This window comes from Moesziomyces antarcticus (genome assembly GCF_000747765.1).
Source record: "Moesziomyces antarcticus DNA, scaffold: scaffold_v10021, strain JCM 10317, whole genome shotgun sequence".
Taxonomy (NCBI): domain Eukaryota; kingdom Fungi; phylum Basidiomycota; class Ustilaginomycetes; order Ustilaginales; family Ustilaginaceae; genus Moesziomyces; species Moesziomyces antarcticus.
The window spans coordinates 32,473-54,511 of record NW_014638989.1 but is presented as its reverse complement, the minus strand read 5'-3'; the positions used below and the strand labels follow the sequence as shown (position 1 = coordinate 54,511).

Here is a 22,039-nt window from a genome sequence, read left to right as displayed (position 1 = left end):
CCGTGTTTGCGTGTGAAACCAGAGTGTTGGATTGAATTGCAACGGGGGGTCTCGGCTAGTAGTACAGTCTTTGAACTTTTGGTTGTTCGCCGTTGGGGAGCAGCTGACGCTTGGGGATGGGGATCTGTGCCGAGGCGTATTCGTTGCCGTAGATGAGGCGGCCAACTTTGGGCATGACGTTGTACTTGAGCGTGAAGGTGGCGTTTTCGATGGAGGCGAAGGAGCGACCGACTTCGCGCAGGCCGTACTTGTTGGTGGCCGAGTTGAGCGCAATGTGTGCGTCGTTCTTGGAGCGTAGGATGCGGTCCCAGATGACTACCTCGTTTGATTTCTATCCGTGCCAAAAGAAAGGGGGGCGTTGGGGATGATGAGTCGAGTTGATCCTTCAACGAGGAGGCTGGGGGTTTACACTTACATGTTTGGAAGAGGTGTAGTTGGCTGCGATGGAGACAAAGATCTGCTTTGTATTCCAGTCGAAGAGGGGTGAAAAGTCGGCGTCGATGGTGAAGGAGGTTTGGACAAAGTCCTGGATGTTGCGGTCCATGTGCCAGGCGGCTTTGGCACGCACGACTTCGAGCTGGTTGATGTGGAGCTTGCCCGAGGGCGTGTGGCGCGAATGGGACGCGAGGTCGATGAGCACGACGAGCACGAGCACGATGGTGGTCGCAAGCGCCGACACGGCGTTGAGGCGCGAGAGCGTGCTATGCATGGTCCGAAGGGCGATCCAAAGCCTGGCGGACAGTGCAGGATGGTGGAGTGTGCCAAGCGTGCTGTTGGAATGAGGCCACGTCGCAGACCAACTCTGAAGCGCCGCTGCGGCCGGACCCTGATTCGAGCCTCGCATCGGCCGATACCGTTCCAATGAGTCTCCCGATCAGATCTACTGCCCGACAAGAAGCGGTCTAACAAGTTCATGCCGCGCGCCGAGCTTGGCCCGCCGAAGAAAGAGTCTGCAGGGCCAAACTGCAGAAGCGATCTGACTGATGCGCTCTAAATCGTGACGTGCATAATCGTCGACGATAGCAGCCAAAGACGACCGGCAACTTGAACGGCGCCCGAGGCTACTCGAGGCATGCCAGCAAGCAAGCAAGCGACGACAACCAACCTTGTTTGCATGGAACGTTTGGAACAAGGTTCTGGCCCACACAGCCGAGGGAAGGAAGAGATGCGCGGCTGGATACCGACCCAAAAAAGAAAAGAAAAAAAAAACGGTGGGGGAACACGTCATTGTTGTCTTTCGCGATCCAAACCCTCGCTAAAAAAAACCAAGGCACAATGGCCGTAGAAAGTGCCATGCGCTGTCGCTTCGGCTGGTCCGATCGCAGTTCGGATGCCAGCCGGAGGGGGGGGGGGGCGAGGGCGTAGATGCGCTGGGCTTCGGCAGCTCCGCAACGCACCGATCGAGAGGATTCATGCAAGGTGGCTGGGTCTGGGAAAAGGCTGCTTACCCTGAGCTTGTCCGAGACAAGCGGTGCCGGTCAACCCGAGTGCGATCGCATGCACGCCATCAGGGATGCAATCCATGCACTCTCTCTTGTCGGTGGAGCGCCGACGAGCCCAGCTCGGGCTGAAAGAGTGTACCGTCAAAACGAGGGCCTTCGAGAGTAAGCGCCGAACCACGCATCCCTTGCCTCCGCCTCCGCCTGCGCATTTTTGCTGCTTTTTTGCCTTGGCGGTGCAATTTGGCAGAGGCATCGAAGAATCGAGCACGAACCGCACAAATCGGCGCCGCCGCGACTGTTTCCCAACCCCACCAAACGCAAACGATTCGGATCGTCATCGGCTCTAGCCAGTCCGCCCGAGACGCCCGAGTGGGTGAGAGAGTGCTCTTTCGCCCTAGCTAAACCTTGCTGCCGAAGCGTCGCTGCACTGCTGCTGCACCCGCTCGGCAACGCAGCGCTGTCGTCTCAGCTGCTCATCGAGCCAAAGCTAAGCGAGCTCGATTTTAGGTTGCTCTCGTCTCCAACGCACCTCGCATCCAACCCACCTTGCAGTTGCGGCCCAGTCGCAGTCCAACTCTCGTCTCCCCTTCTCGCCGGTCGTCGTCGACCCAACTCTCCAACCCACCACTACCACACGCTTCCCTCCCTCCCTCCATAGACATATAGACCTTCCACCCTCGACGCACGGCCGTCGTCGCCTCCCGCCATCGCGCCTCGGCATCGGCACCGCATATACACGTCCGGCTCACGTCGTTTGCCCAACATGTCGAGCTCAGCAGCAGTCGCGTCCGCGCACGATCCGGCGCTCGACCTGCTCCCTTCCGAGCTGCAGGACACCATCATGGAGAAAAAGTTTGCGCAGATCCGCGAACAGCGTCGCGAGGCGCACCACGTTCTTCGCGAGGCCAAGCAGCGCACGCGCAACCAGCAGACCGACCAGCAGATCCTCATGCTCATGCAGACCGACGAGCGTCTCGCATCGCTGCTCTCCCAGGCCGCAGATTCGATGCGCGCCCTTCTCCCCGTCAAGCCGCCGTCGCCCGACACCGTCCGCCTCGCTCCCTCCGACTCGACGTCCGACGCACCGGCTTCCTCCTCGTCCACCTCCGAACCCACCCACGGCGCCAGGGCGTTCGAGTCCAAGGCACAGCAGTGGTTCTCCATCCTCAACGAGGTGCAGTACTCGCTGCGCAGCGCAGTGCGCTACCTGCGCGACTCGAACCTCGCGCCGCTCACCCCACCCGCCGGCGCCGAAGCGCGCCTCTCGGGCAACGCCGGCTCGGCCGCACGCGCGCACAACCTCTCGCTGCTCGACGCCTTTGTCGACCTCGCTGGCATCGACGGTCCCACCTTTAAGCTGCCACCCGCTGCGCCCGCATCCACCTCGTCCGGTAGCGCATCGCCGCTCTCCGAGCCGGTTTTGAGCGTACATGCGCTGCGCGAGCGAGACCGCAACTGGAAAGCACTCTCTAGCTCGCTGCAGCACATGCACGACCAGTCGAAGCTCGCCGCCGCCCAGTCGCCAGCGCACACGGCAGCGCGCGCGTCGCCTTCGGTCGAACTGTCGCTGCTCGACAGCATACGCAACGGCTGCAGCTCCGACCGCATCCTCATCGACGCGCTCGTCAACACCAACAGCATGGCGTAGTGAACCCCCTTTCTTCCATACCCTCCTTCCTCATGCATTTTCTCGTCGTGTTAATCCAGGTCTCTTTGCATAGCATCCGGTGTGGTGTGCGCGCTCACGAGCGTATGATACAGCCGATGGTATGAAGTAAGAATCCGTGTGACTACCGCGAGATCCAGCTGATACAGAGCTTACTTAGAGGCTCTGTCACTGTATCACCCTCTGTATCACAAACACACAGCTCGGATCTTTTCGCCGTGGGCAGTGTGCAAGACCTGGCTGACACCTTCAACGTCGAGCTCGTCGAGCTGCTGTGCGAGCTGTGCGAGCTTGTCCCGCTCGTCGGCGTCGAGTCTGTCTCACGAGGCCAAGAGGTGGGACTGAGCAGCGCCACGTGAGCGCGGCACAAAAAATGTTAGATCGCTTAAAGTTGTTGTGTGTGCCGCTGGCGGAGGTGTCACTCGACTCGATTTGGAGAGCTGAAAGCGCGCGCGTGTGTTGGTCCCGGCGCACCTTCTTCCCCTTCCAACCGCCACGGCTTCACCTCGAAACGCTCCGCTTCACCGTTGTAGCGAAAGCCGATCGCGCTCTGCAATCATGTCGCGCGTCACCCAGTCGCGCGCCCAGACCGAGGCCAACGCCAAGATCCTGCGTGCGCTCGTCAAGCAGCCGGACAACAAGGTCTGCGTCGACTGCAAGAAGAACGACCCACGATGGGCGTCGTGGAACCTGGGCTGCTTCCTCTGCATCCGATGCTCCGGTATCCACCGCTCCATGGGCACACACATTTCCAAAGGTACGTTTTACCCTCCTCCACGCCATTTCAACAGTCAGCAACTGACGCTCTTTGTGGGGGGTGGCATGTAGTCAAGTCGATCGATCTCGACATTTGGACGCCCGAGCAGATGGAGTCGGTGCAGAAATGGGGTAATCGCCGCTGCAACCTATACTGGGAGGCGCATCTCAAGGCGGGCCATGTTCCCGCAGATCACAAGATCGAGAGCTTCATCAGGTCCAAGTACGAGTCGCGCCGGTGGGCCAAGGACGGCCCTCCACCGTCGGATCCTGCTGCGCTTGATGGTGGTGCTGCTGCTGCTCCGGCAGCTGCGCCCGCAGCAGCCGCTGCTCCAGCTGCCTCCAACAGTGCCGCTCCACCTGTGGCGCGCGCACCTGCCATTGATCTGCTCGACGACCCTGCGCCCGCACCGGCGCCTGCTGCTGCCTCGCTTTCGCGCCCCGTTGCAGCTGCACCCGCTGCACCCGCTGCTCCCGCCGCCGCGCCCAAGCCGGCCGGATCCAGCTCGGGGCTGTTTGATCTCGACTGGCACGAGCCCTCGGCGGCTGCGGCTGCCACCTCGCCCACCTCGCCAATCGGCTCGTCGGGCGCCAAGGGCAAAAACGACATCATGAGCCTCTTTGCCGCCCCACCGCCCGCTGCCGCACGTGCGCCCGCTGCCAACACCACCAACGCCTCCGCATTCGACATGGCGCCTCCCGCCGCCGCCGCCGCTTCCAACCCTTGGTCAACCCCAGCCGCACCAGCCCCCTCCCACAACCCGCTCTTCGACACCTCGGACGTGTGGAGCTCCACCCCCGCCCCCACCGCCCCGCAGTCGCAGCCGCCAAAGTCGGATGCATTCGCCGACATCTGGGGCGACTTCAAGTAGATCCTTGTGCCCCCTTGTCGCTTGATGCTCATGTACACTCTTCACGCCCGAACTTCTCACACCCACATGCTGAGCTGCGCTGCACAAATGCACTTGAGATTTCGCCGCTTCAATGGCGGATGGCGGCCGAGTCGGTGGTGGTGTCGTGGTCGTCGTCCGAGTTGAACACGGTCGCGTTGTTCTCGAGGCCGTACAGCACGTCGTCGCGGCGGCGCGAGAGCAGCGTGGCCTCCTCGACGAGCATGGCGCGGTATTTGTGGTCGATGTGCGATGTGCCCGTCTTGGAGCTTCGGCGTGCGCCTGGCAGACCGGAACGCACCGTGGCATCCGCGGTCAGATTCGTCTCGCTCTCCGCCCTGCCCGGGGCAGCCGTGGCGGCGGAGATGGACGCGTTCGCCTCGCTGTCGCTGTGGGAGCGCGCAGCTGCACCAGCCTCGCGCGCCACCGCCTCGAGCTGCGCCGGTCGTGCCGTCCCTAGCCCATCCATGCGCCCCGAAGCGACGCGCGCACTCGCCAGCCGATTCGAAGCGGCGCGATGCTTGTTGGGGATCACCATGATCGCTCCATCGTCGTCGTCGTCGTCATCGTCATCGTGTGCATGAGCGGCGTGCTCGTCGTTGCGCTCGCCCTCCTGCGCCTCGCCACCGTCGTCTTCGTCGTCAGCATCGTGCTCATGCACCGCAGACGACGCGGCCGCGATGCTCGCCTCGCCACCAGGCGAGTGCGACGTCTTGTCCGGCGTGGTCAAGCTCGGCGGCGATGGTGGATTGGCTGATCCCACCGGTGCAGGTGTCTTGGCCGGAGCGGCGCCATGAGCAGTGTGCACTGCGCGCGTTCGACGCGCCTCGTCCTCTGCACGCTCGCGCTCCTCGTCGAGACGGTCGCGGTGCTCCTCAAAGACGAGCGACATCCAGGTGCCGAGGAAGCCGATCACCTGCTTGGCCTCGGGCATGAGCGACGACATCTGGAGGAAGCCGTGGCTCCAGCCTTCGATGATGCGCATCTGCACCCAGTCCTCGGGTGACTCGTTTTCGATCGGATCCGCCGCTGCCGTCGCCATGCTCGCGCTCGCGGCGATGGGCGTCGTCCTCAGGCCCTCGCCGAATCGCGCCGATGCCATGGCTCTGCGGCGCTCCAGATCGGCCTTCTTGGCGAGCTTGGCCTCGCGGATGCGTCCGGCCATGATGACCGTGTCGTCGCACAGCGGATCCTTTTCGCCGCAGATGAAGAGCACGGGAGGGAACTCGGCGAGCAGATGCGCGGGCGCCACGACGGGCGAGAGAAAGTAGTCGTGGTCCAGATCCGGCTGGCGGCGCGGTCCGACGTAGAGGATGGCCATGGCACGCAGCATGCCCTGCGTGATGATGCGATCCTGGAAGTAGCCCGCCATGGAGGTGACGGTGAGGCGCGTGTTGAACGGCGCGCGCTTCTGCTCCTTGTTGCGGCTGTCGGCCGCCTCGGCCACCTTCTGGAGCGCCCGTTGGTCCTTCTCGAAGCGCGCCTGCGCCCGCTTCTCCTCGCGGTCGGCCGCCTCGTCGAGGTATGCCTGCTGCACCACCTGGCCCCACGGCAGTCCACCCTTCTCCCACGAGGGCGTGAGCGCCGACTCGGTGTACATGCGGTCGTACGTCGAGTCGGACGGCGGCGTCGACGCTCCGTTCTCGTCCGAGGTGGGCTCCACCTCGGCGTAGCGCGCGCGCTCGTCGAGATGCAGCTCGGCGGTCTGGGTGAGCGAGTGGTACGAGCGAGGATCGCGCGCGCGCTCCTTGCTGCGCGCGCGCTTTGCCTCGGACTTCTTGCGCTCGGCCGCACTGGTGGCATTGGCGACACTCGCCAGATTTGCCGCCGAGCGGCGCCTTGCCGCGCGGAGCGACGACGACGACGCCGAAGCCGGCACACTCGGATGCTGTGCGAGGTTGTCGAGGTTGACCTCGCTCTGCTGGCGCAAAAGACGGAGGTGCTCGGGCTTCATCCAGCTGGAGAAGCCAAAGTTGAGGGCGGGATAGCTGAGCACCATGCCGATGGGTTTGGGCAGTGGTGGTGGCTGCTGCTGCTGCTGCCTGTGCGCCTCGGAGCGCGCAGCGGCGCTATACGCCAACTGGATGCGCGGCTGCGGGTATTCGATGACCTTGAGCACGACGCCCGTGGCGAGGTTGCCGCCGGCGCTGTCGCCCGTGAGGAGAATGCGGAAGTTGGGCGAGCCGGACATGCCGATGACGCTGCCTGCGGTGAGGTGGAGGGTGCGGTAGAGGTCGAAGCACTCCTCGAGCGCAAAGGGGTAGGGATACTCGGGCGCCTTGCAGTAGTCGACGGCGAGGACGGGTTTCTGCATCTGCTTTGCGAGCTGGCGCAGCCGCTCCTCGTGATGCTGCGGCGACATGCAGATGTAGCCGCCGCCGCAAAAGTCGAGCACGAGCTCCTCCTCCATGCGCAGCTGACGCTCGCTCTTGGGGTAGAAGAGCCAGGCCTTGGTGGGGCGTGTGTGGTGTGCGCCGTGGTCGGGGCGCGGGATGAGCAGCGGGCGGGCGATGGGCAGCGAGGGGCGATGGAACCAGGTGACGAGACGCACGTACGGATTGGTGGTCTTCTCCCACGTGGTGCGCATCATTTCGACGGTGCAGAAGGCGCGGTACTTCCTAAGCTTCTCGTCGGCCTCGTTGGCATAGACTACGTAGTAGGCCGAGAAGACGAGGCTCATGATGTCGCGCAGCCACTTGGGCTTGATGTTCATCGCCGTGGCGAATCCGGCGTCGAGTGCGGTGACGAGCCAGGTGGTGCGGTAAAAGTTGCGCGAGTACATCCTTGCGAGCGGCTCTGGCGCGCCAAAGCCGAGGAGCGAGTCGAGGTGGCGGATGGTGTAGATGCCGACGGAGCTGAAGACGACGATCTGCCATGGCGAGAAGCGTTTGAGCTTGGCGTTGAGCTTGCGGATGAGCGGGCTGGGACCATCTCGGTTGCCCGTGGCGAGGAACCAGAGCCAGAAGAAGATGACCGAGAAGATCTGGACGCGCTTGAGCTTGGTCGAGGGCCGACCGAGCAGATGGTCGATCATGGTGGACTCGCGTGCTCAGGCCTCGCCTTTGCGCCCGATGAATGATGCGTCTCGATTGGGAGCGTCAGCAGATGTTGTCGAGCTGCGGTGGTGTATGGTGGTGGTCATGAAGCAGGGCCTCTACCGTATGGGCTGCGGTAGGCAAAGGACGGCGGCGGGGAGGCGTCAAGGTGGAGCGAGAAGGTGGAGGAGTTGATAGGGCGTGTGTCACTTTGACTTTCTGCTGTCGTCGGGGCTGTCAGGGTTCAGTCAAGCCTCAATCTCGACACAGGCCGAGGCCAACACGTGAAAAGCACCGCCTCTGACACACAAGTGGAGCAGCACGCCAGTTCAGGATTTTATCCGACGCACCGTCAGATTAGCATGCACGCGTGCATTTCACGCTCGCCAAAGCCCAGGCCGCCTTCAAAGCACCCATCAGCATCGATACATTCTGGCTTCCAGAAAGAAAGGATTGATTGTTGTCTATGCATGTCGGTCACGACACGACGCAAGGTGCGTGGCGGCGTGTGCCCAACAGAGGCTACACAGTATTTACAGCGATGGAGCGTGTGAGAGAGAGAGAGGGATCGGGATCGAGTGCCACTACGACCACACATCGAGCAGAAGCCTGGAACGCTCCTTGAGCAGCTTCATCTCCTTCTTGGCCTCGTCGGCCGAGCCCTTGGCCTCCTCGAGGATCTTGGCAAAGATGGCCTCGACGTCGTGCGCCATGCCCTTGGCCTCGCCGCAGATGTAGATGTACGCCTTGCGCTCCAGGATGTCCTCGGCGATCTGCTTGCGTCGCTCCCACAGCAGATCCTGCACGTACATCTTGGAGCCGTCCGGCTTGAACTTTTCGCGCGACAGCGACGTCTCCATGATGAACTTGCCGCCCAGCTTCTCGGCGTACTGCGGCCACTCGTCGCGGTAGAGAAAGTCCTCGCTGGCGCGTCGGCAGCCGTAGAAGAGCCAGATGTTGCCCCAATCCTTGAGCGCCTCCTCGGCCGACTTGCCGCCCTTCTCCATGGCCTTTTCGGCGCTGCATACGCGGTCCTGCACAAACGAACGGAAGGGCGCCACGCCCGTGCCCGGTCCCACCATGATCACCGGGATCTTGGGCGACGTGGGCAGGCGGAAGTTGGATCGTCGGATGTGGATGGGCGCGCGGTACTGGCCGTCCTTGGTGTAGACGCCGCGCGGACCCGTGAGCTGGTACTTGGGTGTGCCGAAGCGCGGGTCGTTGGCGCCCGTGGGCTGCTCGCCGTTCTTCTCCATCTTGATGCTGCTGATAAAGTTGGTGGCCAGGCCGTGCACCCACGGCGACTGCTTGGACGCCTGGTAGCGCAGCACCACCGCCGTGATGTGCACCGACTTGGGGTGCATCTTGGGGCTCGACGAGATCGAGTAGAAGCGAGGTCCGACGCGCGGCAGGTCCGAGATGACGCGGTCAAACGGGATGTTCCACGGCTTGATGGCGCTCACGTCGGCCTGCAGGTCGTCGCCGGCCACCCACTGCATGGCCTCGGCGGTCTTGAGCAGGCGGCTGCCGATGTCGGCTTGGAAGGTGTCCTTGTTGGCGCAGATCTGCTCGAGCTTGGCGCGGATGTCGGGCGATGGAGCAAACTTGGCAAAGCTGTTGAGCGTCTGGCGCGATGCGTGGCTGGTGATGTCGAGGTAGTGGCGGAAGACGGCTTCGTAGGTGGTGGGCACGGGGAAGGGCACCTTGGCGAGCGTGGGGTCGAGCGACTCGACGTCGATGACCGTGTTGCGCTTGTCGAGCAGGCCAAAGACGGCGAGCACGCGCTCCACCTCGTGCTCCGGGTTGTGCGCCCACACGGCGATGTGGTCGCCGTGCTGGTACGAGATGCCGGAGCCGTCAATGTCGAACTCGACGTGCACGCAGGTTCGGTCGGCGGTGCCCTCGACAAAGAGCTCGCGCGCCTGCGAGACGACGGCGTTGTAAGGGTTCTTTGCGTCGTGGATGCCCTTGGTGCCGAGCAGGGCACGGGCGGAGAGCTCTCCGTGGTACACCTTGTCCTCCGGGTGGTCGGCGAGCTCGGTCACCTTGAAGTCGGGCACGTCGCCTCCGCCGCCCTCCTCAAAGTTGAGCGACGAGGCGAGCGCCTCGAACATGGAATCCTTCCAGGCGAGGTAGTCCTCCTCCATGCTCTTGTCGTCGTCGCCCTCTCCGCGCTCGCCGATGCGCTTCGCCCCGAGCGACTCGAGGCGCGCGTCGAGCTTGCGTGCGACGGCGTTGAAATGCTCGTAGGTGCGGTTGCCGAGGCCAAAGATGACGTAGTTGAGGTTCTCGAGGCGTTCGCTGCCGTTGGAGAATTCGGGAGATTCGTTCTCGATGAATTCCATGAGGCCGACGGCGTTGTCTGTAGGCTCGCCCTCGCCGTAGGTGGCCATGACAAAGACGGCGACGCAGTCGTCGGGCATCTGGTCGAGCTTTTCAAACTCGTACTCTTCGGGGTCGAGGACGAGGGAGGAGGTGCCGAAGCGAGCCTTGGCCTCCTTGGCGAGCTTGGTGGCGTACTCCTCGGCGGTGCCGGTCTGGGAGCCGTAGAAGATGGCGATGCGCTTCTTCTGCGACTTGAGCTTCGAGACAAAGTCGGCGCCGCCCTCATCGGAGGTGGCAAGGGCTGCGCCGTTGGCGAGCTTAGAGCCGGTGTCCTTTGCGCCGCCAAACAGGCTCTCGCGGAAGAGGTAGAGGACGGCGAGGAGGCCGCCGAGGCCGAGCACGATGAGGTCGAGCTGCGAAGCCATGCTGAGGCGAATTGCGGGGCGGGGCGAGGGGGAGCTAGAGTATGATGGAGCTAATCCGTATTATGGGAGAGGTATTCGTTATATCGTAAGCAGGATAGTGTTGTTGCTGTCGTCGCCGGATGTCGTTGGCGGAAGGGGATGGTGGTGACGGTTGGGATGAAAGCGAGAGACGGAGCAGCCGACGTAAAGAGCGGGCGAGCCGAAATGCAAGCGTGGGTGATGTGGCGGCTGAAAGCTGGGCTGCTCGGAATTGAGGTGCTGTTGCGGTGGTGCGCAGCGGCCGCCTTCGCCAAGGTCGGTGCTGCTCCGAGAAGAAGAAAAGGCGCCTCGAGGCGGCGTGAGGAGAGGCTGCGCTTGCTCAGCTGTTTTTTTCGGATTTCCTTTTTCCGAATATTGTTGGTGGGCTGGCGGGGGGAGCCGCGCCTGTCTGTCGATGCGGGGCCGCCGCGAGTGGCTCCGTGGTTTGGCCGAGATTCCCACTTTTTGCGCGGCCAGGGTTGTCTTGGCTAAGCCAGAAGGCCACGTCGCCGCTTGGTTCGTCTCGGACCGGCGAGACGCTCCGTTGCAGCTCTGCCGCGCTTGCCGGTGGTGACCCGGCCAGCAGACAGGCGGCGCAAGTGGGCAAGCAAGCAAGCTCCGGCTGTGCTGGTGGCCACCCACAACACCATGCCCGTTGTCGGAAGCGCATTCGTCCTCAGCTGCCACGATCTGAGTGCCGGTCATTGTAACAATGTTGCGCCGTGGGATATCGCGGCGGCAGCAGGCCAAGGTCAGGCGTCGCGTGGATTGCAGTGTCGTGCAGGATGAGCCGCTCCATCGGCATTCGCGGCGTCGCATCGAAGCTTTCCAACACGCACGACAGCAAGACACTCACACACACGTACACCCCCATTCACGGAAAATGCGCTGCCCATCAAACCCACGTCGTGAGCCCTACGAACGCTGCGTCCAAGACGCTGCCTGACGAGCGAGCTTTCACGTAATCCTTCCCCCCGCTTTCTAGCCCCCGCATCCCTCGGCCCACATGACCCTTGGCTCCACGGGGGATCGGCAAAAGTCATTCTTCCCTCCTTGGAATTTAGCCGTCACATTCCTGAGCTTCTGCCAAGGCTCAATACAGCATCACGCGTCCTGCTGACGTGATTGCTGCGTCCGTAGTGTAGTGGTTATCACGTCTCTTTCCCATTGAACCAAGGCTCCAATAGTCTACTCAGGCGAGAAGAGGAGGGCACGGGTTCGAACCCCGTCGGTCGCATTTTTTTTTCTCGCCTCTCGCCTTTCGCCTGTGCTCCCGCCCTGCTCAGCCTGACACCTTTTTTTTTACCCTGCTCATCCACCAACACAGTTGCCTCTCGGCGGTATTAAAGATATGCATTCCAACGGTATGATGTGTGCTCTTGCAAAGTGAATCCTTTGCACGTCGACAGCATGAGCGAAGGCATGCCGCTTCGCCCTCTTCACACGCCAAAGTAGACCGCCGCGGCGGCACGCACGATGCGGTCTCGATTCGACATGCGCGCACGTCGGCCCGATGCAACGTCGTCGGCAGTCTGCGCCTCGATCTTGGTGCCAATCGCAGCGTACACCGCGCAGGCTGCCTTGAGGCCCGCGCGCGCCGGCCGGTTCGGGATCTGGCCGAGCGCAGGATACGCCTGATCGTACAGTCGACGCGACATGGCAAGCAGTCGGAGCGCATACTTGCGCACCTCGCCAGGCTCGACCGCCACCTGCGCCTCCTTCGCTTGCTCGGCCTTCGACTTGCCCGCCTTGGCCGCCTTGCCCGCAGCGGCCGCGCTACGTTCGGGCACGTTCAACCGGCCGTGCAACAGTGCCTCTTGCATGCCGCTGTCCGCCTCATCAAACAGCTCGGCGGGAAGGTAGCATCGGCGCAGCTCGAGTGCGTCCGGCACCACGTCGCGCGCAATGTTGACCAGTTGCAGGCTGACACCCATACGACGCGCCTCGTACAGCAGCGCATGCATGTCGGCAGGGTTCGACAGGTCCAGCTTGGCTGCCGGCGCGCCACCTGCCAATGACGAAGACTTCTCGTTGCGCCCACCCACAGGGATGCCTCCGAGCACGATCTTGCGATCGACGTGCAGGTCGAGAGGCACCGCCAACCCGCAGCGGCCGAGGATGACGCGCGTGCACATTTCTCCCACGACGCCCGCGACGCACTGCGAGTACTCGACGAGATCGTCCATGGTGATCAGACGCGTGCGCTTGTGTACATCCGCATGCTCGAAGCGCAGATCGGTGCTGTAGCCCTCGAGCATCTCGTACCAAAGACGCTTGGGGATGTAGTGTGTGAGCGGCGCTATCGACGCTGCGGCTGCGCGTACATCCTCCTTGACGCTTTCCGCCAACGCCACCGAGGCGAGCAGCAGACGCATGCGATCGCTGATGGGCACGGCAGGCTGATCTGCAGAGTTGGGCGGCTTGGCGTTGGTGTCCGACTCTGCGTAGATGGCATCCACGATGCCCCTGACCACCTCGAGATTCTGCGATTTCGCCTCGACACTCTCTGCCTCGTCGTCGACCAGGTCGTCAGCCACGCGGCAAAAGGCGTAGAGGCAGCCGAGGTCGGTGCGCAAATCCCACGGCAGCAGCAGGCTGGCGGCGTTGAAGGATTTGGAGGCGGCGCGAAGCACGCGCAAGGACGCCGAGAGATCGCGAGGCTCGACGCACGCCGATAGCGCGGTGGTGAGGTGTGGGCGATGGTCGGAGCGGACAAAGGCGTTCCAAAGCTCCGCGTAGGTGGATGGAGTGGCGAGCGGCAGATAGCTGGGTGAGAGCGGAGGACGATCTGACGCAGCGGTCTGCCTGCAGATGGCGACGCAGCGGTCAAAGGTGTAGCAGGCGCTGACGAGGATGAGGTTGGTGACGAGGAAGAAGAGCATCTCCTCGACGGGGAGGTCCGGGATGGGGAAGATGTTGAGCGAGGTGGCCTCGTTGATGTGCCAAGTACCGCGACGGAGGGCGTAGACGTCGGAGCACCACAGATACGCTGTGGGAGCCAGGACGGAGAGGGCGAAGGGCAAGAGGCCGGCGCGGACGGGCATGTTGCGGATAAAGTCGATGGAGCCCCAGAGGAGAAGAGCGAGGGGCAAGGAGGCCCACCAGGAGATCATGCCGAGGTAGTACGAGTGGGTGTCTGGTACGGCGAGCCTGAGGCCGAGGAGGAGTGGCACGATGAGCGCGACGAGGGTGGGAGTGGCAAGACTGCGGCGACGACGACCGTCGGCAGGCGATGCGAGGTAGAGGTTGGGCAGATGCCATCTTGTAAGGAGGGTGCACCAGAGGGTGGAGATGAGGCTCTGGATGATAAAGAAGAAGTACTCTTCGATGGGGACGTAGCCGATGGCGAACCAGATGCAGTGGCGGTGGTAGGACCAGGCGCGGTTTTTGACGATGATGTTGTCCCAGGGCGTTGTCCATACGAATGCGATGATGGGCAGCAGGATCAGCTTGGCACGGTCGAGTTTGGTGAGGAAAGGCGAGGCGATGAGAAAGAGGAGCGCGCAGAGCGGCAGCGTCCAAAGCAGATGAAAGTGGCGATAGCTGAGCGTGCAGACGGGCGCCTGCGCGTTGACTTGGCTGGCGGTGGTCATGGCCGTCATGAGTGGGCTGCTGTTGTAGACGCTCGCGAGGAAGCGAGACGAGCTACGGGCTACGAGTTTACGAGCTAGGCAGAGCGCAATGTGGGCGTGACCGTACCGGATCCCGGACGGACGGGGAGCAGCTCCGGGCTGGAGGAAGACCCAGATGGATGGTGCGCGGAGGCTTAAAAACGGAGCATGGCGAGATGGCACTCGGCGTTTGGTGTCGACGACCGGATGGTGTGACGAGCGATGGAAAGAGGCGGAGCTTGCAGATGGACCGGCGGCTGGGGTGGCAGTGGAAGCCTGGGATGGGCAGGCAGACGGAGCCTTTTGCGCGTCGGAGGCAGATACGATGGTTGCTGGCCGAGAGTGGGAAGAAGGAGGAGGAGAAGGAGGCGGACGCGCGGTTGAGGCGAGGCGGAGTTGTGAGCCTTAGGTCATTCCGAAGCGGTCACACTCTTACCGTCGGGAGAAGGAGCGATGCGGCATGGAGTCAGCTCTTGAGCAGAGAGAGAGAGAGAGAGAGAGAGAAAGTGGATCGGCTGCCCCGGAACGTGACCCTGAAGAGCGAGAGGCGGCGGCTCCATGCAGGTCACACGGCACGGCGATACGCGAGGAAAGGGGTGGAGCGAATGCGTCTGAGCTGCTCGAGCGCTCTCCCGTGTGGAAGCGGCCGAGCCGAAGCGCCGGCGAGAGGTGCAAAAGACGCACGACGCGCCGCGCATGCCAGCGTCATCATTGGCCAGAGCCTTTGGTGCCTGCGCGACGCATTGGTGATTTTTCCATTTTTTTTTTTTTCGATTTTTCTCGATTTTCCTCGTAGGCAGGTCGAGCTCCACGGACCTCGAGACGGCTGACAGTCGCGGCTGCTACAATCCGCAGGGCATCCTTCCATGCATGGCCCGATCTGGACCCGGTCCATGCGCCAGGGTCCACTCGCTTATCGTAACTGACGACGGCATTTCATATCGATCCTGGTCAGCCCGGAGTGTTGCGACGATGAGGCGGCCCGACTCTTGGCCGAGACCCTGACGTTCCGCCGCTTTTTTGGTAAAGCTGCGACGGGAGTCGTATGATCCGCGCCGCTGACTAGGGCTGGGATGAGCGTGGTGCGGCCCATCCGAGCAGCAGGGTTTCGGAAGGGACGTGGTCTCGTCTCGTTCCGCCAACGGAGTCCGGTCAACAGGACCAAAGCAAGGCACTGCCGGCCAACAGCTGAGGGGGTGAAGGGGAAAGGTGGCCGAAATGCAGGCATCACCGTGCATGACTTTGGAGCGGCCATGATGTGCGTGTTGGGCCCAGTGTTTGCGCAAGAAGCCTTAAGCGAGATTCGCAGCTCGGCTTGGCTTGGCAGACAGCTGACAGATGAGAACCCCCCAAAATCACGCCAAGTTAACTTACTGTAGGCAAGCCAGTTGCGGTGCAGTCAATCTTGCGTCTGGCTCGATTGGAACGCGACAGATGCGACTCTGCATACAGAGTGTCCATTTGGACGGTCTGGAATTGTTTGTTTGCAGCCCTGCCTCGTCGCGGCCAATGTCTCGGCGAGCTGCTAGTGCTCCCGCCCAATCGCGCCTCGAACACCACCGCTTCGAGGTGGATCTGAGCGAGGCAAAGGCAACCAACTCTGCGCACGCAGCCATGCCTGCGACCGACGTCGGAGCAGGCTATCGGTGCGTTGGCGCGCTGCAACCTTAGCAGCGCCGAGGTTATCGTCGAGGAGGCTCGCATTATCAATGCAGGTCCGAGCCAACTCCGGCTCCAGCTGCGCAGCGCTCGCCCCTTCCTGCTTTTTGGCGAGCCGTGTTTCAGGCGTGCAGCTTGTCACGCAGCGGCTCGCCCCGACCGAGCTGCCAACAGCCAAGCATGAGCTGCTCTGCTTTGCTTGGCCATGCCTTGCTTTGCCGGCTCCTCGCTCTTCTTCTTGCTCGAAAATCGCCCGAAAAAGCCAAAAAAAAGGCTCCAATTTCAGGCTCCGAGCTCACGGCGACTCGAACGTCGCCATTCGCGGCTTCGCGACCGCGCGGCTCTCGCTCGAAATTTCCGCTCACTCGCATTTCGCCCCAATCCTGCTCGGCTCGATCCGACTCGAGTCGAGTCGAGTGGAAATGCGCGTATGCGGTTCGCCCGGTTCTCGTTTGGTGATAGTGTGAGTGAGTGAGGAGTGCGAGTGTGGGTGGCGCGCGCTTGGCTTTCGGCGGCGGCTGCTGCTGGAGCGCTGCTGCTGGGCCGCTGGGGCTGGGGCCACCACCCAACCCACCGACCCCGAACGCATCCTCGACCGGCGCTCCGCTTTCGCACCATTCACACGCCCTCCCCCTCCGGCTCGGCGCAGTTTCGCCATCTCCACCTCTCGTCCCTTCCATCGTCATCCATCACCCCCACCCTCACTCCCCCTCCTCACCTTCCCTTTCAATCGTCGGCCAAAGCGCCCTGCACTAAGCCTGCATCCGCACCTGCATCCTCGCCCACCACCACCACCCCACCCCTTCGGGTTGCCATCGCCCGGCGCGATTTCGAGGCGACGGCGAGCTGCTGCTTGTCCTTTTCACCTTCCCCACCACCACCTGCTCTCTACCCGATGCGATCCTAGAACGCCTGCCAGCTCTTGTCTCTTGACTCGGCACCTCCTCGCCGCCCAACTCCGCTTCAGCGCCGCATCGCTGCTCGTCCGCAATCTCGAGCCTCCGCTGCTCCCAGCGCGCCGTCATGGAACGCCCACAGCTGCATCAGCCTGCCCAAATGGCACGCCCCTCCGACTCGGCACGTACTCCCTCGTTTGCACACATGGCCACCCCGCAGGCGTCCGGCTCCCACCTCCCCGCCTCGCTCGGCATCGGCACGGGCAAGCCGCCAGCCAAATCTCTCAACGAACGTCTCCGCTTCTCCAAGCATCAGCCTGGCTCCTCACAAGCCCCTCGCTCCGTCTCCAACGACGGCCTCCACTTTCCCGACGCAAGCCGACATGGCCGCACCATGAGCGAGTTCGGCTCCTTCCCCTCCATCCCCACTTGGGCACCGCAAACGCAATCCGACTCCACCACCCCTTCCAGTCCTGCAGCCCGCCTCCCCACCAGCAGCAGCACCGGCTCGCTCGGCTCCATCTCCACCTCCAACTCCTCCTCCTCGCGCAACTTTCTGGTGCCCATCGGCGCTACTGGCGCTCGTCAGAAACTCTCCATCGCAAGTGCATCCCAGCGCCGCCGCCTCGCCGTCTCGGACGATCCAAAATGGTCGGCCGTCTCGTCGTCTCCGCATACATCCGAAGCGCAGTACCAGGAGCACCCGCAGCAGCAGCAGCCTCTCACCAACGGCCACACACTTTCTCGCTCGCAGTCCGACCACCCCTCTCTCGCTCCAGATGCTGGCTCCATCGCGCCCAGCATGAATCGCTCATCCTCCCTGGCAGTCCTTCCCAACAAGCCGGCACACCACGCTGTCAATGCTTCATCAACTGTGCCACCTTCGTCCAGCACACCCGCAGAACTCGTTCAGCAGGCCGCTCTGCAGCGCCTCTCGAGCCAGCGCATCCTCCCCGCACCCAAGTCTCGCACCACATCCGACAACAATCTCGCGGCTCGATCTCTCGCAGACCGCGCTTCGTCTCCAGCAGCACGCCAAATGCGCCCCTCCCACAGCCAAGATTCAGCCACCTCCACGCCGGAAAGGCGGCACGAGCCAGTGTCCACTCCCTCGGACGCTGTTGCAGCTTCATCCTCCGCCCAGGCCACATCCGTCGCAGTGCCAGACAGGACCTCTTCCAATTCAGCATCAAAGCCAGCCGCCACAGCCAGCGATCAGCCTCAGTACCGAGTCACACCATCCTCTGTGTTCGGCGATGCAAGCACCGGCCATTCCATCACTTCCAAACCACTCACCCTGGCCGAGTCGTACAAGCGGGCCATGATCGAACGCGACGCAGAGAGAGCAAAAACCTCCCCTCGTACAACCGCACCACGTCAGCATCCCGCCACTCCGGCTTCTTCGTCAGCACGAGCCGCACCTTTCCTCGACCTCGATCTGCCCAGCTCCAGCTTCACCTTTGACGATCCAGCTTCTGCCAGCCAGGTCAGCCCCAAGCACCAACCTCCACCCGCAGCCCAACCTCGCAACGGCGACACTACGGGACGTGCCTCGGCCAGCCCGGCTCAAGATGCGCCATCTTCGGCCGACGGACGCAGCACCAATCGCAGCGCCACGCTCGCCGATTCCACGCCACCTCGTGCCGCCTCCGATCTGCCTTCGCTTCAGAGATCCTTCGAGGATGCAATGGCCGTCCAAGATCGCATACGTCTCGCTCAGCAAGACGAGCCGGCATACGGCGGTCTCTTCGACGGTGACGCTTCGCCTTTCGCACCATCGCAACGCGATCTAGCATCCCTCGCTCGCTCATACCTGGCTCTGCGCGACGACGAAGACGATGGTGCCGCCCATCGAGGCAGGGACCTGCCTCCGAAGATTGCAGCAACCGAGTCACCGCACCTCGAACAGCCTCAGAAGCCGATCGCCAACCCGCCTGCGGCTCCAGCCTCCCCACGAACGCCGCCCGCGGACAGAAGCTTTGTGCAGTTCAACACGCCAGAAGACGAGGCCGTCACGCCAAAGACCGAGCTCGACTCGTACAACCTCACGCCATCCCGCAGCGCTGCACCATCCACCAGCGCCTTGACAGCCCAGCAGGTCGAGCAAGAGCAACCGCGCCCCAGCATTCCCCGCGAATCTTCGCTACAGACCTTGCGCTCGCCTCCCAACAAGCTCGAGGCACAGCCGGGTCCGCGCGAAGAGGCCGCGCTGCGAGCCGGCGCCACAGCAGCTGCATCTACGTCCCCTCAGGTGTCGATCTCAGAGGCAGATACCTCCATCACGTCCGACACAGGATCGCAGGCCGCCAACGGCGTCAACGGCGAACGCCCCATGCTCGCAGCCAATGACGAACCCTCCGACGGCTCGCGCTGGAGACGAGGCCAAGATGCGCTGGCAGCTTTCTCACCGGCTCAGCAGAGTCGCTTCTCCGAGGCGAGCACGGATCTCTCCGACTCTCGCGCACCCACTCGAAACGAGAACCGCTTCTCCGGCAGAGCTTCCAGCATCTCCAGCGAAGACGGCCTCGAGGAAGAATCGAGCGAAGCCCACTTGCTGCCCACCAGCGCATGGCAAGAGGTCGAGAATGCACTCCGCCGCTTTCGAGACCGCGCTGCGGGCGCTCCCGCCGATCGCGGCAACCTCTTACGCGCCATCCTGCTGCCTTTCCTTGCACTCGAAGCCGAGACGGCCACCGTTGACGCCGTAGGTCCCGGTCCGTATGCCAAGGGAAAGGCGAGACGCGCGCTCTTCTTCGACTGGATCCGCTCCCTGCTCCTCGAACTGCAGCACGTGCAGACGTCGGCGGATCGCGGCGCCATCTTGGAGAGCATCGCCTGCATCATCGAGTCTCGCAACTTCTCGGCGCTCATCCTCAGCTCCGATCCCGAGGACGAGGCACGCTTCTCGTCCGTCTTTGGCCACATCCTCTCGTATGCCATCGGCGAGCTCAACAAGAAGGGCGTGTATCAGAATACGCTCATCTTCTCGGGTCGGCTGCTCGCAGTGGCGTTCTTCCGCATCAACGGCGTGGCGAGCAAGCTGCTGCGTGCTCTGCCCGTCAACCGTTTTGCGCTCGAGCGCGTCGCCCGCGAGTTTGACTGGCAGGCCAAGCGGCCCACCGATTTCACTCGATTCGTCAGTCGCTTTCCCGCCACGCTGCGTCAGCTGTGCTACAAGGACTCGCGCGACTATCTCAAGATGCTCGACAGCGAGTCAATCGGCAGCGGGCCCAACGGCGCAGATTCGCCTTCGCCCGAGGGCGACCGCTTCCTGGTGTGCCAGCCCGAAGTCGAGGTCGAGATGTCCGGCAACTGGTTGCGCCGCTGGCAATCCGACGACTCGGAGCTCTTCTTCAGCTTTTGTCGCAGCTACCACCGCCAGCTCGCAAGCCTGTTCGCGAGCTCCAAGTCGCTCGAGAGTGTATCCAAGTACTTCTTTGGCGGACCGGGCTACGCCCATCTGGCGACGTGCGTGCATCAGAAGTGTCTGGCACTGGTGCACCGCGTCATCCTCTCGGTCACCACGCTTTCGTCGCAGAAGAACTTCAACCCGGCAGGCGAGACGGCCAACGTGCTTTCCGGAAGCACCGCAGGCAAGCCGCGCATCCTCGAAGCCGCCAATCGGCGATGCACCGCCATCGTGGTCGACATTGTGCGCGCGCCGGCCGGCTCCAACATGATGTTTGCACCCATGCTGGGCCTGCACATCAAGGCGCTCATCAAGCGTACCTCGCTGTACGACGTGCAGGGCGTCTTCTGCCTGCTCGACTGGCTCGATGGGGTCATCAGCCACATGGACTCGAACGATCTGATCAACGAAGGCCTGGTGGACATCTCGTTCATCATCACTACGATCGGCATGCTGCTCGAGAATGCAGACCATGCGCTTGCGCTGATGCGTACGATCGCCTTTTGCTACGCCAACTTTGGCGTGCTCACGTCGACGACGGAGAACCGCATCTACTTTTGCGAGCAGATCCTGCTCAAGCCGAGCGTCTTCCACAAGCTCTTCCTGTCGTGGTCGTTTACCATCCGAGCGTACTATCTGCATCTGCTCGTGTTCCGCCTGGCGCGCATCCGCGACTTTCCGACGCCCGGGGACGATGCGCACGGACGTACGGCGGTGCGTGTGGTGCGGCTCTTCAACCAGCGGCTCGAGGCGCTGCGGAAGCGGCACAATTCGCTCTCGCCCGAGGCGGACTCGAGCTCGGACGACAACAAGTCCGAGGACAGCAAGTCGCGCAAGTCGGGCACGTCGACGTTTGTGAGTACGATCAAGCGCGCCTCGACCGACGGCGGCGCGAGCTCCGAAGGCAGCGTCGAGGGCCGGCCCAAGGCGGAGAAGATCATGGGCATGACCGCGGTGGATCCTTCGGCAGCGGCGGCGGCGAGCAAGGAGGCGAAGAAGTCGTCGCACTCCAAGACCAAGACCAAGAACTGGCTCAAGGCGTTTCGGGGCGGCTCGAGCAAGCAGGAGGCCAAGCAGGAGTCGGGTCGCGGTGTCAAATCGCCGCGAAGCGTGGGCGTGTTTTCGCCGACGACTGGCAAGGTGGTGGCGCCCGAGTCGGACGACGACAGCAAGACGATCGGAAGCACGCGAACGACGCCGCGCACGTCCTTTGAGTCGGCAAGCTCGGACGCCATGTCGGACGTCTCGACGCTGGCTGGAAGTGTACGCGGCGGGAGGAGCTCCAAGAACGGTAGCGGCGCGTTCGAGTTTGACATCAAGCAGCAGACTGCTACATCGCAGCAGCAGTCGCAGCAGCCGCAGCCTCAGCAGCAGCAACAACCGGGTAGCACAGCGAGCACGGCGAGCACGACGGGGCATGATGCGGGGATTGCCAAGGACACGGTGTTTGACCTGCAGTCGACGCACGCGCACCATCCACCGACGCCGGGGCGCACGCCGCAGTCGCCGCGGATCAGCAAGGCGTTTTCGCGGCGCGCGTCGATGCTGCCGGGGCCGGCGTCGGAGCTGGTGGCGAGCATGCTGGAAGGCGCAGACGACGAGGTGCCGCCGGTGCCTGATCTGCCGTTGGACCAGCTTGGGCTCGGGCTGAGCGGCATGGGTGCGTCGAGGCTCGAGGTGTACGACGAGACGCTGCACATCTATGCGGTGCAGAGTCTGCGCGAGTACGAGCAGACGGTGCAGGAGCACGACGAGTTTTTCGCCTCGCTGCCCGAGGATCAGTCGACGCAGGTGCCGCGTCTGCCGGTCAATTGGCCCGCCATGTGGTCGTCGACGGGCGAGTGAGTGCATGCAATCAATATCATTGACTAGACTGGCGCTTGCAGTGCAGAGTTGGACGTGGTGCC

At 63.1% G+C, this 22,039-nt stretch overlaps 6 protein-coding genes and 1 non-coding gene across 7 annotated transcripts; 3 read left to right on the top strand and 4 right to left on the bottom strand.

The window, feature by feature from the left end:
* Positions 1-55: 55 nt before the first annotated feature.
* On the bottom strand, positions 56-844 carry PAN0_021c5999 (signal peptidase 22 kDa subunit; the record flags this gene model as incomplete). The annotated part of the gene is made up of 2 exons (XM_014798496.1): positions 56-331; positions 416-844. The coding sequence occupies 2 exons, from the start codon at positions 842-844 to the stop codon at positions 56-58; spliced, it is 705 nt and encodes a 234-aa protein (XP_014653982.1).
* Positions 845-2,205: 1,361 nt separating this feature from the next.
* PAN0_021d5998 (arfGap-domain-containing protein) lies at positions 2,206-4,736 on the top strand (the record flags this gene model as incomplete). Its single annotated transcript, XM_014798495.1, has 4 exons — positions 2,206-3,086; positions 3,311-3,463; positions 3,642-3,865; positions 3,937-4,736. 4 exons carry the CDS (start codon positions 2,206-2,208, stop codon positions 4,734-4,736), a joined length of 2,058 nt encoding a protein of 685 aa, XP_014653981.1.
* A 109-nt stretch (positions 4,737-4,845) lies between these two features.
* Positions 4,846-7,788, bottom strand: PAN0_021c5997 (hormone-sensitive lipase; the record flags this gene model as incomplete). The annotated part of the gene is made up of 1 exon (XM_014798494.1): positions 4,846-7,788. The coding sequence occupies one exon, from the start codon at positions 7,786-7,788 to the stop codon at positions 4,846-4,848; it is 2,943 nt and encodes a 980-aa protein (XP_014653980.1).
* Positions 7,789-8,373: 585 nt separating this feature from the next.
* On the bottom strand, positions 8,374-10,539 carry PAN0_021c5996 (NADPH-dependent cytochrome P450 oxidoreductase; the record flags this gene model as incomplete). The annotated part of the gene is made up of 1 exon (XM_014798493.1): positions 8,374-10,539. One exon carries the CDS (start codon positions 10,537-10,539, stop codon positions 8,374-8,376), a length of 2,166 nt encoding a protein of 721 aa, XP_014653979.1.
* A 1,148-nt stretch (positions 10,540-11,687) lies between these two features.
* PAN0_t021d0001 lies at positions 11,688-11,794 on the top strand. Its single transcript has 2 exons — positions 11,688-11,724; positions 11,759-11,794. It is a non-coding gene; the product is annotated as a tRNA-Gly (tRNA).
* Positions 11,795-11,996: 202 nt separating this feature from the next.
* Positions 11,997-15,423, bottom strand: PAN0_021c5995 (bifunctional enzyme CarRP-like; the record flags this gene model as incomplete). Its single annotated transcript, XM_014798492.1, has 2 exons — positions 11,997-14,572; positions 15,096-15,423. The coding sequence occupies 2 exons, from the start codon at positions 15,421-15,423 to the stop codon at positions 11,997-11,999; spliced, it is 2,904 nt and encodes a 967-aa protein (XP_014653978.1).
* Positions 15,424-16,850: 1,427 nt separating this feature from the next.
* Positions 16,851-21,977, top strand: PAN0_021d5994 (uncharacterized protein; the record flags this gene model as incomplete). The annotated part of the gene is made up of 1 exon (XM_014798491.1): positions 16,851-21,977. One exon carries the CDS (start codon positions 16,851-16,853, stop codon positions 21,975-21,977), a length of 5,127 nt encoding a protein of 1,708 aa, XP_014653977.1.
* Between the last annotated feature and the right edge of the window lie 62 nt (positions 21,978-22,039).